Source organism: Pagrus pagrus, assembly GCF_965226575.1.
Source record: "Pagrus pagrus genome assembly, chromosome: 12".
Taxonomy (NCBI): domain Eukaryota; kingdom Metazoa; phylum Chordata; class Actinopteri; order Spariformes; family Sparidae; genus Pagrus; species Pagrus pagrus.
The window spans coordinates 9,976,377-9,994,195 of record NC_140196.1 but is presented as its reverse complement, the minus strand read 5'-3'; the positions used below and the strand labels follow the sequence as shown (position 1 = coordinate 9,994,195).

Sequence of the window (17,819 nt, the reverse complement as noted above, 5' to 3'; positions counted from 1 at the left end):
TATAAAGATGTAATTCAGTACAGATAATCAGTCAGCTAAGAGCTACAGTCTTCACCTTTGTTGTAACGCAGTTCTACAGAGAAAGAATGGAAACGAACCATGAACAATGAACCGATACAGGAAAGGTTTCATTTGTGACTTTAGCAAGTTCGTCTTCATTTTTGAAAATGTTATTCTTCTACAACTGCAGGTAACTCAAGTCGTACCAGACTTTGGTCGTCTATGCTTCCCAGGTTGTCTCTCTGCTGTGATGAAAGCACAAAGCTGGCTCATAATCACAGACACAGGAAAAGACAAAAACAGAGGAGCATCATGATGCACATCTGTTATGCAGATTCCCCCTTGTCCATCCACCCCCGACTCCATTTCATCTGGCCGATCTCCAATTCATTCGGGCTCGGTGTAACTCAGCTCCTGGTCTAAAAACCCACTAAACTTCACTTGAGCATTCCCACAACAGTGTAACAACTGTAATTGGTCTCCTGTGGCTTTAGAGCCCCTTGCCTGTTCTTCCATTAACACCACCACAGAGCTGCCTGGCTGCTGTCCATGGTGTTGATCTGTAAATGATGGCTTTGTGATGGAGGATGCCTCCATGCTGCTCAGCCCTCTGTCACACAGACACACACAGAGACACTACTTCATACTTTCTCCTGTCTCGTGCATGATTGCTTCTCTGGAAAACACAAAAGCATCATGAAAACTTCTTCTTCTTTTGAAGTTGTGAAATGGGAAAAAGGGAGATTCGCCTGGGAGGTGATGCACCAGCAAGAAGAAGTTCTCACACGGGAGAAAAACACTTATATAAATTTTGTATTTAAATGAATTTGCAATTAGGACTTGGATCTTCCTATTGCCTCCAAAGAACACAAACTGTGGCTGCTGTTGTTGCTTCATTATCTGCCTTAAAGAGGAGGAGATGAGTTTTGTGTTGCCTTGTTACTTTATCCCAATAGGGAATTGTCATACTTTAACAGTTGCGTGTCTTTGGGTATTACATACCACATTTCTGCTGCTCTATTATTTATGACCCTACACCAGTGCAATGCGGCAAAAAACAAGAGTAAGAAAGAAAGTTGGGGATTACAGAATAGACTTTTTTTCTCTCTCCACACCTCCTCAAAAACTCTCCGGAGAGAAGTATTGAAGCTGTCTTCACTGGTCATCAGTCATGTTCCTTGTTGTTATTTCTGATTTCAACATCACGCAAGTCTGCAGAAGAAAAGGAGGTGGATGAAACAATCTTCCCCTCACTGGGATTCACACAAATATCCTCAGCTAAGTATCAATCATGTTGTTCTTGCTAACAAAAGGAAAGTCTGTCCTTTTGTTCCCTCTAATTAGCTGCAGCTGAAGTTGGAGAAAACTCCCCAGCCCCGGATCATTAGTATTTGCAGAGTGCGCCGCTACTTTGCTCCCTGTGGTTTTGACTAAATTCACACTTTACTCTCTGTAATGAACTCTTTTGCATCCCTACCTCATTAGGCCTATGGAAAAATATTAACCGCTGAGGGGGCCAGAGGGTGACACGGTCTCTACTTTGATCACCACCCACCGCTAAAAGCGTCTAATTGCCGCCTCGATGCGGAAGTTTTATGCCCTCAGCACAGCGCAGGTTAGAGGCTGCGCGCAAACTCTCCATAATCGAGTCGTGAAAGCGGAGTCAGATGTCTACACCTCTCCTGATAAGCAGAAGCCACGCAGGTCTGAGCTGATTCTGCGCCACAAAGGCGCTCTTAACTTGTCACAACCCCTCCTCGATATGTTCTGACACGCTGGATGGGGCGTGAACGTCTCCAAAAGGCGCAGATGAGAAAGCCAATACGGTCTCTTATTCAACTAAGTGGATTGAGACTGCAACTTAACGGAGACGCATATGCAATCTGCTGATAAAGCGTCTCCCTTTTTCACTTTTCTCTACATTCTGGCTGGCGGATCAGCTCATTTTCGAGCAACACTTCTGCACGTAGCTATAAAAGAAAGTTCCCCCGCAGACTGGGAATCGTCTTGACCGGAAACTTTCTGCTCATCCTCTGGCTGCGCGCACTTGTATAGCCCGTATACAGACAGCCAGCGCCTATAGCGCTTTGATTTAGCACCGGACCACTCTCTGAGAAGGCATTACCACTACAGGTGGGTGGTGTTTCATCTGGAATAACCGGGAGCTCAGGCGCATGCAATTATCAGAGCGAGGTGTTCTGGGGAAAAAATCAGATATTCTCGTGGTCGGTGAGAGACGGAGAGAGATCAAAGTTGATTGTTCTTTGTGTTGCAGACTCTTTCTACATGGGACCATGAACTCATCAGCAGGTGCAGGGAACTACCGCAAAGCATCCACCAAAGGAGACAAGGTAATTTATATGTGAAGCCTCCTCTGTTGCTCGCATTTCTTTCCTGGAACCATTACGCGTAGATAGAGAGAGAGAGAGAGAAAAAATCCACCTTCGCCTGTTTGGCGCAGCGTTGTTGGAGTACTTCTGCAGGCGCTGATGCGCAAGGAGACGGTTTTATTTTCCTTTTGCAATGGAGTGAAAAAGAAGACGATCAGAGTCGTGTTGCATGTTGTTGAGATGCTGGGGTGCTGCTGCCTTTAGGGTCTTTTAATCTTGGTTTTTAAACTTTTTCCTGCCATTGTCACAAATGTCACTCCAGCTACATATTCAGCGTTTCAAGTGCGTAAATGCGGAGACTAAGTGCCACTGTTTCCTCTGTCGGAGGTCTCTCCATCCTCACTCGACTCGTTTGGTAACTTGTTTGAAAAACTTCATGGCCCAAATTGAGTATCCGTCTGCAGCTCGTGCAGTCAAGCCAATTAGGCTGTCCTGATAAAAGTCTGAGTATAATTTTCTATTCCCTCACAGCTCCGACTTGATGTTTCTACCAACTTTCACTCTGTACATCTGCCAGATTACCCACTTACTTCAGCTGAATGGAGTGCTCTCTTTTCCTGCGTACTCACAAGGAAATGAAACGCCTCAGATCAACCCATAGGGGTACAAGAGAGAAGAAAAAGAAAACATTGTCTGCCAAGTGATGCCCCCGCAATAGCACTCCCATAAAGCCATTTCCCAACAACGCTCAGGCAAGAGATCCAAAGTTAACTTGACTTACGCAGGCAGACGCATCGATTGCTTTTTTAATAAGGGACAAAAATATGTCGAATCAGTCTCCCTCCGTGTGTCACTCTGAGGAGGAGCTGTGAAATATTTAATTTGCGACAAATCTGTCTGCCTCTAGGGGGCATGTCATCCCAAAAATGTTTTTCAGATCACAGGCTCTATATTGAAGGCTATTTATATCTGTTTCTGTGAGTTGAATGAGATCTATGCCCCATGCAGTTCAGTTTTTAGAGATGGATTCTTCTTCTTCTTATTTTTTTGTTTTAAAATAAAGGAGAAATGTCTCACTCATCACTAGTGCACCAAGGACAACTTGGAAACTCAGTATTTTGCTCCATCGGTTCACTGGATTCATTTAATCACATTCAGATTTCACATTTCTGCATGTTTTGTTTGATATACAGTAACTCAGTCTTGTCAAAATGTGGATGGGTGGCTGCTCTCTGTGGGCGCTCACTCATTTGTCACATATTACACTTGACTCTTGATATCATCCCATGCTGGAGCTAGTTTGCCCTCTGCTGGAGGCACGAAGACGCACACTGACGCCTGATCAAGCATCCTCCACAGTCTTTTCCTATTTGTCGACATCTTGACAGATTTTTTCTCTCATTACTCGGGCTTTCGAAGCCTCCAGTCAGTTTCTCTCACACAAATTTCCGCCACTGCGATGAGAAGGATGCCTCTATACATCCCAGATTTCTGCTGACTCTACTTACAGCTCGTTGCAATGAAAGCCCCCCCAAAAATCCTGAACACAGAAGTTTTCTGTGACCAGAAGTTTGACTCTTAAACGACTCGCAGGCACAGCCTATTAAATTCTCACATAATCTGTGTTCAATTTGCATAGAAAAGAAATCATTAAGTCTGGCTATCCGAGCTGCCCTCCCTTCTCAGAGGATTGAGCGAATTTGGAGAAAATGCAGACATGTCTTCACTAAAACTCATTAAGGCTGATGTGGTTGTTATGATCCTGCCCTGAGAAAGAGAGAGCTCCGACTTACTGACACTACGAAGCTGAATATGCATGTATTCTTTCATAATTATAATTTTCTTAATTCCCCTTTTTCATCTCTTTTCTTTTATGTGATAAATGTAATGCAGCAGTCATCGAAATTACACAGAAAATTTACTTTGAACAAACTGTCTTTAGACCCCCAGTTTGGATGAGGAAAAACTCCTCAAAAGCTCCTTGATTAACAGCGAAAAAATGGATGAAACCTCAGGAAGAGTAAGGGGAGGCGACCATTTCCCCTGGACGGACAGACATGTAATAGATGTCTCATGTGCAGAATAGAGTGATTGTAATCTTGTATAAAGAATAGATCTGTGAGGACATTGTGTCGGCAAACAGACCTGAGCCACGTAGCTTCCTCTCCACCGTGGAGACCTGGAAGACACAAGAGCAAAACTCAAGCTAATAATTCACACAGACAGCTGGAGAAGAGACAGACAGACAGACAGACAGACAGGCAGAGAGAAGAAGAGAGAGGATGTCCCAGAGGATGAAGATCCAGATCTAAACATCTGCAATGAGGCAACACCAGCTGGGGAAGAGAGAGAGGTCTTTAGGGAAAGAGAGAAAGAGATACCTGCTGCTCTTCTCTACAGGTGCATCTTAAAACATTAGGATATCATGGCAAAGCTCATTTTCTTCTGTAAATTATTTCACTCATTAAGTGAAATATTTTTGTTTTAATTTTGATGATTACGGCTTATAGCTCATCAAAAACTCAATAATCCAGTATCTCAAAATATGACGATATGGAATATTATTTATGCACTCAATACTTGGCCGGGGCTCCTTTTGCACAAATTACTGCATCAGTGTGGCGTGGCATGGAGGCGATCAGCCTGCGGCAATGCTGAGGTGCTATGGAAGCTCAGGTTGCTTTGATAGCGGCCCTCAGCTCGTCTGCTTTGTTGGGTCTGGTGTCTCTCATCTTCCTCTTGACGACACCCCATAGATTCCCAATGGGGTTCAGGTCTGGCGAGTTGGCTGTCCAATCAAGCACAGTAATACCACGGTCAGCAAACCAGCTACTAGTCGTGCTGAAAAAGGAAATCAGATGCATTCGTAATCCCCAAGACCTGTAAACAGATTTTTAGTGGTTGCCAGAACTTAACACTGTGGACTGAAATGCAGATGTTCTCCATGCAATAATTCCTATAATTAAATTTTTAATTATTACGGTGTTGATGACTGTTGTCCACGGTTACGCCGCATTAAGCTTTTTGGAGTGTTTGTTGTCAGATCGTAAGCTGCCAATGCTGCTGCTGCTGTGCTGAAGAGTTTTTGATGTTTTCCATCAAAGGTTACGTTCGCGACTGCTTTTATAATGAAATCACACCCAAGAGCATAAACAAATCCCAACATCCACGAGTCCTCTGTAGAAACTAGGCTGTAACATGGACCTGTATGTTTGCTGTCTCTTGTATCTTGTAGTGTTGCAGGGCGATGTTGTTGTAAAGTCACAGAGAATCATAAGCAACCTTTCATTCATCATTTTTACTCGGCATTCAAAGTGCATCTCAGATCCCCGATTAAAAGTGCATTTAGAATCAGATGGAAAGACGTGGCCCAGATTGAATCAGTGGCAATCATTTGTACCTCCTACACCACAGAGCAGAAAATACACTTTGTATTTTGCCTTACGGTGACTTGTCTCATCTGTTGTGGTGGCTGCCTCTGGTGTTGCCCGTTGCCTGACGGTTTCAAGGCCAGTGTGTTTCTCCTGAGTCTAGACTTCCATCATTTGCATTTGCTGAGAGACTGCGCGGCTGACAGAGCGCTCTGTTTCCAAGATACGAACGGTATTGTCTCACTCTCTGCGGAAATCTCCGCGTTGCAGTTACTATCTCGAATGTTCGCTTCAGTCAAAGTTTTCATAAAGGTGACCGCGGGGTCACGATGCATGTTCGGATTCAAGTATTTTCTGTACAAGGATCGGCGCACTAATCTGTGTGATCAGGTTAGTTTGGAGCGAAGCGGTATCAGAGCTGTTTGGAAGGAAGTGTCTAAGATTTTCTGGCACCCTGAGCTGAATGCTAAGGTTCCCTGGAGTCGGATTGTACAGACAAAACTTTCACTGAAATGATTTGTATGCAGCAGGAATATGTTCAGATGAAATGCCTTTCAAAAACATTCTGTATTCATCCAGTGAGCCTCTGTGTTTCTGCATTGAACCATTGCACTTTGAATTGCCTGCTTAAAATGTTTGTATTGCTGCCCACAGCCGCTATTAGCCGTTTGAAAATGACTTTCGTTTTCCTGATGTGCGCATATGTACGCGTACGATGCGCACATCTCAATACCATCTGTTTATTCCAGGCAATGACCGTATTGAGAGCGATAATCTCGCGGTGAACAATAGCACTTTGTTCAATGAAATGAAATTTGGAGACAGAGAAACAACCAGGGGACGCATGGTAGCGAGGGACAACACCATTCAGCAGCAGTCATTTGTCACCACTAACTGCTGTGCGGAGGGTTTGGCTCTCCGGGGAAGGTTTGCTGTAGATGAGAGCCATGTTTATGAAAGCTGTCTGGGTTCCTGGCCACCCTCGAGCACCCAGAGTTCTTCATCCTGGACACAATCACGCTCTTGCATTGCTCCCTGGGGTGCAGGTTTCATCTGTACCTGTCACCTGTAACAGATGACCTGATAGAGCTCCGTCTGGAGTGAAGCCGCTTGCATCTCGCTGATAAAGACATACTGAAGCCTGATATGCACACATTCCTGGACTCATTCCAATTCTGACAAACAGCGTTGTGTTCTCTATTCATATCTTTGCACCGCTGCCCTTCCCTGAGCTCAAAGAGGTGCTGGCCTGAGAAGAATACCAAGTACGGCAGGGTGAATCCGTGGGATCCACAGGGAGGAGCACTGGTGGAAGATGCTCGGGGCCTTTGAGGCTATTAGCCGGGGATAGGTGCTGCGGTGTGGCTGAAGGTCAAGATCGTAGCCCGGCTGGGGACATGGAGGCATCATGGGACATACATTTCTGATACGAGTTTAGATTACGCTGTGATGCTGCACTGGAGCACAAAGAAAGAAACACTTATTCACATTTCTCCACAGAAATTCTTTGCATGTCCATTTGGGTTTGGACCTTAGCCCAACAAGTTTGCTTAAATAAACATTATGTAACGTTTCTACCCTGAAATGACAAGTTTATAAATCATGTTGATGGGACAGTGTCTTGTAATAAGGTGAATGGTGTCTCTGTCTCTGCCAAATAAGTGTTCAGGCATAGCATTGTTGTGACGTAATGAGTTTTGTTTGTACTTAGCACCTACATTACGTCTGACAAACTGTTACGAGCCTGGGATTTATATTCATGACAGTGGTGTTGCACTCAGAAACTGTGGGGGGCGCCAAATCGCACATCATTTCTACGTAGTGTTGCTTTAAAGGAGACCTTAAAAGTTACAAAGGTCAGTCTGTGCCAACAGAAGCTCCTCTCTCTCACAGAAAACACTGCTCCTGAAACGCCTCGTCGGTAGACCGGCCTTTAATTCTGTAACTTTGTGGCATAACTAGTCACCATGTCACACTTTTGCATAATTTATGCATAGCAGCTAGTTTGGCACGTAAGAATTGATTTAGCACAGCTGCTCTGTTGTTGTTAGCGGTGCTGGCTCAGGCGTGAGTGAGCCGACCAATCGGAGGAGACTGGGTATTTGTAGGGGAGGCCTTAAAGAGACAGGAGCTAAAACAGAGCTTTTCAGACAGAGGGGGAATACAGTGCTGCAGCACTGGACTGTTTGAGAAAACTGAGTGTTTTTGAGCATTGAAGCATGTAAACCTGTTCGAGTAGTAACACTAAATAAAACGATGAACCTGATAATAAGCATCATATGTCTCCTTTAATCTCTTGCTGCTCACAAGAAAAGGAACATGCCATTGTGGATGATTTGCTTCTTCCAATCCACATATGGCTGTTTGGTATTTACCAGCCTTATTTATCGATCAGTTTATGATTTATCAGTTTAATTCAGCAGCTGTAGACACCAGTTAGGCAGACACTCTTAGATAAGCCAAAACCAAAACTGATGATTTCATTATGCCTGTGGCATCTGGTGATAAATCCAGCTTTCTCCCTCGATCTCCAGAGCCATATGCGCTCGAGGCGTTTCCCTTGAACATGCTGATATGCGTGATTTAAAAAGACCAAAACGCACACTGTCATTGGGATATAAACTAACGCGTCTCCTCCGGTTCATCCGCGCCATCGATCACCGACTTTATTAATGACGTTGTTTTGACACCAGCTCTTAAAGTGCTTTAATGGCGGCCCACGTTCTGCCAAATCAGCAGGAGGTGACAGACGGAAGAAAATTAGTAAATGAGTGTAAACGGCGCTGCGTAGTAAAAGTAAACAAGCAAAGAAATTCAAGACGTGCGCTGTTACTCTTATGTCAGCGTGATGAAACACCACATCACCTCCGTGCTTCGCAGCAATAACGGCACTGACCTTTAGCACTAATTGCAATTACAGTGACTTACTGTGAGCCAGCAAGGTTCATAATCATAGGAGTGTATGTCACGGCTGTAAATGTGACAAAAAACCAACGCGGGAAACGACCAATCAGGGGCTTGTTTAAAGGACCTTGGGAAAATGTCATGGCACAAAATCAGCTTGTTAACAGCAACGGCTACGACTAAAACCACCACGTCTTGTATTAACTCAAAGGACTTTATTATTCCCCGGCACAGTCACCAGAGCAATTATTCTCTCAGATGAATCTCCTGTGGTGTGCATGCAAATATGAACTTTGGATCTTCTTTGTCCTCCCTGTAGAATATGACTTTATATGTTGGCCTAATGAACATGAAAACAGCCCTAGTTGCTCTTTTGTTCTCGTGTTTTTATCTTCTCATGTCTCATGTCATGTGATTATGCTACCTACCTTTACAGAAGTGCAGCTCTTTATCACCTGCTGCTGTCAACTCAGGTTCATCGCCGACATGTAAAAATGTGAGCAGAAGAAACTCGGCAGTCATTAGTGATAAACTGCTGCAGCTGCAGGGGGAAGACTCTTGCTTTAAACGGGTCCATGAGTCACGGTCAAAAAGAAATTCAGCTGACTTTAAATATAAGTATTTATGAAGCGCCGTGAAACCTCAAACCAGCTCTTGCCACAGGGTATAAAACATACCGCTGTCCGTGAAATGAGAACATAGGCATTTCGACTTTACTTTATTCACATTTCCAATGAATAATTGGCAAGGTCATTTTGAGATAGTGCACATTTTTTCCCATGAATGTTAAATTAGAAACCAGCCTATACAGCTGTGAAGTGTAAAACCCGAAGCAGTGTTCTGAAACGTGATGGTGCTTTAATGACTTTGCACCGCGTAGTTTACATCTTCACTGCTCAGACAGCTTCAGCATCTTGATTCAAACCAAAGAGAAATTGTGAAATGCTAGATTCAGCCTCGCTACCTGACCAGGACTGGAGTGTGGGTAGCCTTGAGATTCACTGCTCTTGGAGCCCTCCCTGCAACCGTTTCAGTGAATGAGTTATGAATGCTTTGCTGTCTGTGTCGGTCTTCTCAAGGCTCTGTGTATCTTGCCTCTGGCTTTTGTCACATTCACTTGAGCAGCTTAGATTAAAGGGGCACTACGTAGTTTTGGACAAGAAATTCAAACTCAAAATTTTTCGTATTCACAACATTAATGAGGTAATAATACAAACTCACTCACTTCCCTAACTGAATAAACAAGCTGTTCTCAGAGGAAATTAAGGTCCCCAGGACACTGTTTGAAGCTAGAAAGGCGGCAGGGTCCGCCACATATAAACAAAGTAAAACAGTATGAAACCGTGTTGTCCTTTGAGGTCAGTTTGTTTATTCAGTTTATTCAGCCATGAAAAAAACAGTCAGTTTCATCCCCATTACTACACTGTGTACCTTTAGACAAGAATCCATTGAGAAATATGACTAGTTCTAGTTTTGTAAATCCATTTCATCCTCTGCTTCCTCATGGCTCCCATGCTGTGGTTTGCTTGTACAAACTGGTTGCTCAGTCTCAGCCCCAGGATTCAATACACGAGGCACAAACGCTACATAAATAAAGCAGCAGGGTGGCTCGTGCCAGGCTTCTGTCCTGTTAGCATGGCTTGATGGGTGTGTGTGTGTGGGTGTGTGTGTGTATGTGTGTGTGTGGTGGTGGTGGGGTTGTTTTTTATGACGTGGGAGACAGGCAGCATAAATATTACTCGCGCTTAATCACAACCCAGCTGCAAAGACGACTGAAATTGATCCATTTCTTGGTAATATGTGCTCACACCCCGATTAGAAAAACACACACACACACAGTCGAGGGGGAAAATGCCTCGCAGGCAATATCGGTACTGAGAAACAACTTGTATTTATTGTTTATATATATATATACAGTATGTGTAAGAAGCATGTGTGTCTTATTTTCTTACACTATTGAACTCAGCGCTGATGAAAGTCTTCTTGAGGGAGTTGAGAATGAGGGAGGGATGGTGTAAGGACGGGAGAGATAAGTAGCATTTGGAGGAGCCTGAGCTAACCCCGCACCACTTCCTCTCCCTCCCCATGTGGAGGCGATGCCAGCGTCTGTGTGATTGATTCACCCTGCGAGGAGAGAGAGGGAGGCGTCGTGGTCGGGGCTCCTGGACCCCCGGGTCATCTTCTCCCTCTCTCCTCTTAGCCGTAGGGGAGGGAGGGAGAGGAGGAGGAGGAGGAGGAGGAGGAGGAGGAGGAGTGGGTGTAGTGGTGGTGGTTAAGGGATGGGGGGGGTACTTCTCAGACACCTCCAGCAGCTCCAACTTCACAGCACAAAAGGTGTGAGCACAGCGAGGAGGGAAGACAAGTGGCACTTTTCAGCATGTCTGTCCTCATAGCCACCCAGCTGAAGATAGACACCAGCACTGCTTCCAGAAGGGTAAGGGGGGGCCCTTTTAGCATGCACGGCACGCTGTGGGGGAATGTCTGTGTTTATGGGTGAGTCTCCTGCTCCTGACAGAAAAGGCTGCTGGCTGTTTGTGATAGCAACCGGACAGGCGGGGGAAAGGGAGCGGCGGGTCCCGACGTCCCCGCTGAGGATCTTGATGGACAAACGTTTCCCATTTCAATTTAAAATCGCCGACTTCTCTAATGAACGGTTGGTTACACATGCTGCAGAGTGCCTCATTGTTATTCTTTGTGATGTGTTGCCAGTTAATGACTTCGGTGGGAAGTGGCCACCGTGGGGGAAAAGTTGGATGGAAGTACGTATGTGAGATATTTTTGATTTTTTAAATGATTGGTTTCACGATTCTGGCTGGAATGTACTGAATTCAAACATCTTGTTTACTCTTTGCTCATTTGGAAATCATTCAGATGGCTTTGAGGTCAGCTAATTGCTCATTTTTGGATAAATGCTGACGTTAATGCTGCTCTGGTAATCGCATGCAAATGGGCTGCAGGGGAAAGTGATGAGAAGTTAGAAGTTTAGGACAACTTTTGATGTTCTCAAGCTATTTAAGTGATGAAAAATGACAGAAAAGACACAATCTGAAGGTATTTATCTGAGGTTTCTTGTCATTTTTAGACAAATTAATGGCACCTAAGTAAACACAAAAACTCTGAAATTTCTTAATGGCTCAGAGGACTTGAGATGCATTTTATGTTATATTTTGTAGCACCCTAAAAATCATGCAACCAGTAACGGGATGAAAAAAGAGCGGGAGAATCAGGGCAGTTCACACTTCTTATGCGATGAGCTCCTTCATTTCTTTTTCTCGCTACACACTCTTGCTATCTATTCCCACACAAACACACCTGTGACAATAAATTCCTAGTGACACGCTCTCTTGTTCAGTTTCCCCGCTCCCTATTCCCCCGTCCTCCCCTCTTCCTTCCTGCTTCTCCTCCTCATCATCTGCTGCTGCCACAACTGTTACAGTACTCTGCTGCTCCCCTCAAACGTGGCCACGCTCTATTCGACCACATCAGCCGGCATTAAACTCCATTTCCTCACTGACTTATCTGCTACCATTTCAATTTGGGCTCACTGCATAGCTTCCCCCTCATCTGTAATGTGCTGGAAGATTCAGCACTTATTATCTGTGGAGGATAATAATGTGCCAGTTCTGACAGGCAACATGTTCAGAAAAGCAGTTAACAAAGTTGAATTTTGCACACGGCTCGGTTTGAAATGACTTTAGAGCGAGTTAGAAACGAGCACTCACGAGAATATTTAACATGATGTGAATTTATGGTGCGATTTTCATAAAAACGATGCATGACGTGTAATCTGCGTGGGTCTCCGTATGTGTTTACGGCGGTTTTATTAGCATATTATCAGGTAAATATGACCTGAACTGAAGTCAACGTCTGACTCAGTGATTTGTGGAGGCCTTCTGCTTTTGTGTAAAGCGGCCACAATTGTAATTAAGTGTCACGACATGCATCGCAGGTAATTGAATTTGCCATCGTTACATGGCCCAAAATGAGCCACGCGCTGTAATGTAGTGTTAAGGTGTAATTCAGTGATAAGGAACCTATTCCTCTGCACGGTCTTATTGACTTTGGCCTTCAGTGAGGCATAATTGCATTTTGATAAACACTGACAGAGGAAGATGTTTCTACCCTGGGAGCAATGAGTGTTATATCTAGACATGTTTAATATAACACTGTGATCCTGATGGGAGAGGTGTCATGAGACACACACCCTGACGTTTGTTTCAACCTGACATTGGTTCACTTTAATTTGAAAGAGGAATATGGAGATTATCTCTCTCTCCATCTGTTTATCTGTCGGTCTGTTGGTCCACCCATCTATCCTTCTATCTCTGGATAACTTTGATACTCAAGAAAACTTGAAAACAGTGATTTTCAGGGAAGTTCTGGAGTCTTTCAGTGTTTTTACCTCTGTCACCATGTCCATAGAGGCCACTGAGCATGGTTCTGGTAGCGGCACATCTTCCTACCAGCGTTCCCCGCTCTGGGCCTGAAAACCTCCTGCTCCTGGCGGTCCAAAGCTACTGTGCTAGCGGTGTAAACAAAAAAACATTCCCAGTTTGGGCAGACTCAGCTAGCTGCTTGGCTAACTGAGCTAACAGTAATTACTTACAGCTAGCAGCTACTTTGGGTGCAGAGCAGCTGGAGGAAAACTAGAAAACATTTTCAGCATAAAATAGGATCCAGTTGTGACGTAAAGTTCTGTAAAACTGCCTTCTTGCAGGACATAACACCTGCTCAACCTAATAACATGGCTAAAAATAGGCATTCAGGGTGCAGACTGAGGCACCACTCTTCCTATCATGGTCCAGTCAGTACCGTCAAAATGATTTTGAAACTCTTGCTCTTTGTATTAATGTCAGTAATAATTACCTTGCATGATTTAGTGCGAGCTAACAAGCTTATATTTTATCTAATCTCTTAGCTGCGCGCTAGTTTAGCACGTTGTCACACATTTCGTTGCTCTATCTAGTTGCCTCATGAGTAAGTTCCCAGGTAGAGCACCCGGACTGAAGCCATGCCGAGTCACGTGGTGCACAGATACCCAAAAAGACTTTTTTACCATAAGCTTACATTGTAAAAGAATCGACTGTAAAAGGGTCGATACATTTTTGAGCACCACAACCCTCATTTCACTATCAGAAGTTGATCCATTAGATCCAATAACATTTTGAATTAAGTTAGCGGAGGCTATAGTGGAAGTTAGCTGGCTCAGCTGGCAGAAGTCTAGTGCACACTCTAGTCTAGGTGGTAATTTTTTACCCGGACATCTTTTACATTTATGGCTTCATGCGCCACAGAGCAGCTTTCATAGGCTTGAACAGAGCCCCGCCTTCTATCCTGTATCCAGGTTTCATTATACATCCCTGGTCTAGAGCCTCTTTGGCCTGCGCCTAATAATAACGGCCCTTTGAAAGTGAAAATGAACTGAGAGGTTTTAGACCAATTCACATTTGGGAATTAGTCTGCTGTTGCTAGGTTAACATAATGTTGCTTTAAAGTACCAATTGTGTCACAGCCTCCGCTGCTGCTGCTGCTGCTGCTGCTGCTGCTATTGACCGCGTTGGTCAGTGGGCCAAATTACTATAACTGACTCCAAGTTGCTCCTTAAACCTCATGCAGTATCTTCAGCTCACACCTCTTCCCTCTCCCTTCACACGTCCTCTGATCTAGAGGGATCATCGTGATGATTTATGTTGTGTAGCATTTCCTGCTGGAAGTCTGGTTCTGATAATTGGGACAATTTGATGCACACAACTCAGTTTAAGTGAGTCTATGATGATTTCTAATCAATGTGAGAGTAAACTATTTATGCCCCAGCAATGGACTCCGCTGAGGACATAAAATATATGTGTTCAGTCCACATCAAAGCCGGGGCATGTAATCCGACACAAGCAGCAGGATGATTAAAAAAACTTGTTGCCTCGGTTGGCTCACTGCAGCATCAAGGGAAATCATTAGCGTCCAGCTAATGCCAAATGGAAAATGGTGGAAAATTATGTGATTACGGTGGGCTGTAACTAAATCCATTCTGTTACATGCGTGTAGAGGGGCGCAGTAATCTCCTTTCTCAGCTGACTGATGTTCACAGGAAATTAGATATTACTGCGCTTCCCGCGGACATTGATTGATTGATCTGTTTGCTCTTCCATCCAATTAATTTGTGTGTCGTTTTGTCGCTGTGTGCAGAATGCAGATGGAAACAAGGTAGCCTCCGGTGGCATCTCAGCTAACGTAAGGACATTAATGTGCACTGAACATTATATATGATATTATGAATAATGACAGGTAGGATTGCTTTGAGACACTGAGCTACGCCTCGAGCTATTCACCCCACTTTATATATTTTTGAGCAAGACAATAATATAATTGGGCTTAAACACACTTTTTTTGGTTTTGTAACAGAAAAAGTCAAAAAGGACCGGTGAGGGCAACGAGGGTTGAGAATATTGGGAAATTTCAGCCTTCCGCTATCTTTATTTATCAGAATCGAAGCAGAAATAATGTAAACTGGCGGCCATGACATCAATATATCTTCTTGTTGAATCAGTAAAGACATTTGGGGGATTTTTTTGCGGAGAAATGTTGAGGATATCATGAAAAGAAAACCTTATCATGGTGGCAATACACTAGTCTGTTGGAAAACCAAAGAAGAAGAAATACGTCATCACTGGGTCCAGGAAGTCCGCCCGACTTTTAAGCCAATTTAAGCTAAACACAAATAACATAAAAACTTAGACGAATCGACGAAGATGATAATTAAAATGTGGAGACTACGTCGTTTCAGAGACAGTCCATAGCAACCAGCATAGCAACAGCAGAAAATGTCGCATTACAACAATTTTCTTGCGAAACCTGCTTAAATCTTCATAATAACTAACAAATTAAAGATAACACACACTCACTGAACGAATTTATGAAAATAAAAATGCATTTCTCACTTTGTGGTTCCCTCGTCATGGGGTCTATGAGTTTTTTGAATGGGTTTTCGCTTAAATGCCTGAAATAAGGTCTGCGGTTAACACAGGCTTAAGATGTTTGCATGTTGTTCTCTAGGACATAAAATACATCATTAAATGTCCCACAGTTTAATTATGAAGCGCTTACCTGTCTTAAAGATGGCAGTTGCTAACGAGTGGCTAAATGAGACTACAGAGGTTGTCGGGGACGTTAAACATCGTCACGCCGAACAGGGAGACTCATCTACTCACTCGTCCGTCTTTACAGGCCGACTTTAGTCACAAACTATTCTAACTCTGACTTTACGACTTGTAGATTGATCCATTTATGGAAAACGTGTACAGTAATTTTGTAGTGAGACGCTTAGTGGTGGTGGCGTTTAAGTCATGCGTCTGTTTACAGCCTGACGTTAGCATTTTACTTCTAGCGATTTAAATTACCCTGTGAAAATCACAAAACAGGTGTTCATCTGTGGAGATTATCTTACTGAACAAAATGTAAGTATCATAAACTTGAGATTTTATCCCGCGATAATCCAAAATCCAATTCAAAAATCCCATCGGCTTTTCGTCGAGGGAACCAGGGCGATGCTTCAGGGTTGTCCTACGGAAATACGTCGTCCCTCGACCACATGTTTTTTTGTTTCATAGACCGTCACATGACATGGATGCAGGACAATAGAAAATGTAAGTATGACGCAATTTTAGAGCAATTATTGTGAAACGACTTCATTTTGCGCCGTGGGCCAGCGTAGCTATTACACATTTTGATGTGAGTCTGGGTTGAAGAGGAAATGGAGAAACATTATAAATCTTCATTTGCTTCAATAAACTACTTATTATTATTTATTATTCTATGCTGGAGAACAGTTTGGTCACCATTTTGTTTCTCAGACGTCTTGGTTCCTGATTGATCTTTCATGCCGTGGCGGTATTTGCCCTGCAGGCTGCCTCGGAGTACTCAGAACTCTGTGGAGCATGTGAACACTTGTATTTTGAGATTATTGCATTTCAGCAATGAAGGGAGAACAAATGACTTCCTTCTGGCTCTTTCATAATAAGATTACATCCGTGCCTTTTCAGTTAACTTCTTTGGTAACTTTTGTTTAAAACTCTCACTGGGATCAGAAGTGAACTCACCCAGGGGAGTTTATTGCACAGCGGAGCCTCACAGAGCCAGAACCGACCAAATGTGTCTGTTATAAGCTTGAAATACAATGACATGGTCCCCTATCACAGCTGAAGTAACTTGTACCGGCTACAACAGCGCCATTAGCTACCTGCAGAGGTATTAGGTATGCTGCAGCTATCATTATCATTATAGCTGTTATTACATGCCTCTCCAATTTTTTTGCCTCTTAGAAGACAGAGCATGACTGCAGTGATGTTTGTGAGAGCTGCTGTATCTGTGAGGAGGCGATAGGGGAGTCAAGCTGAGCCCAGACTCCCCGGCACGGTCCTGAGGGGAGCGTTAAAGCAGCCAGGCGGATCACAATAGCTCCCCAACAAGGTGAGGGGAGATTGGAAGACATCTATCAGAGAGGCTGGGATGGATGTCAAGTGACTCGGACCTATTTCCCCCGGGGTGAGCAGAGCCAGCAAAGGCATTTATGAACTAGAGAAACAAATGATGACAGGGACCAAGGCGAGCCAGCGTGTTAAGAGGAGCCCAGATGCTGAGCCCACGACATAAATCTCTGCTGCAATTAAAAGGCATGCAAAAGCACGAGACAAAGTTGTGGTTGAATGGATTTGTGAATCATTTTCAGATCCAAAGGGAAATTCATTCAAACTGAAGAGAGAGGGGAGGGATAGGGACTCAGCTTTAATTAGGCAAAGGCAGTAATGTCCTACGTCCTTGTTTTTGAGTGAATGTCCAAACCTTTGAAATCAATACTCTGTATTCCAGATACATATCCTATTATAGAGGTTACATTCATAATTCAAGCTGTGAATCAATGAGCCTCCAGCAGTTTCTTTCAGAGCTAAAGAGATGACTCACCATTTGTAAAGAGGAAAAAAAAAATTAATTGAAACCCTCTCGCTCTTTGTTCAACGTCCAATATGTAGAATATTTTCATTTCTGCTGTTGTAGTCAGTCAGCCCTGAGTACTCTTTGCAAACGACTACAAAATAAACTCGATTTGAATTAATGGGAGATGCAAAACAGCAACAGAGTGTGTGTGTGTGTGTGTGTGTGTGTGTGTGTGTGTGTGTGTGTGGCCGTTCGGAGCCACGCTTTTAGTGCTGCTTTTGAAGCC

General features: G+C 43.8%; 1 protein-coding gene across 2 annotated transcripts in view; it reads left to right on the top strand.

Annotated features, from left to right (window-relative positions):
* Positions 1 to 1,847: 1,847 nt before the first annotated feature.
* The window catches only part of LOC311266900 (A-type potassium channel modulatory protein DPP6-like), an 87,807-nt gene continuing 71,835 nt past the window's right edge, over positions 1,848 to 17,819 (top strand). Inside the window, exons 1-2 of one of the 2 annotated variants that reach the window (XM_084369555.1) lie at positions 1,848 to 2,133; positions 2,276 to 2,351. In XM_084369555.1, coding sequence (XP_084225681.1) covers positions 2,295 to 2,351 — 57 coding nt within the window. In that variant the 5' untranslated portion in view covers positions 1,848 to 2,133; positions 2,276 to 2,294. Of the gene's footprint in view, positions 2,134 to 2,275; positions 2,352 to 10,947; positions 11,040 to 17,819 lie in introns of those variants that run through there. The other variant, XM_084369556.1, reaches the window with a different exon arrangement.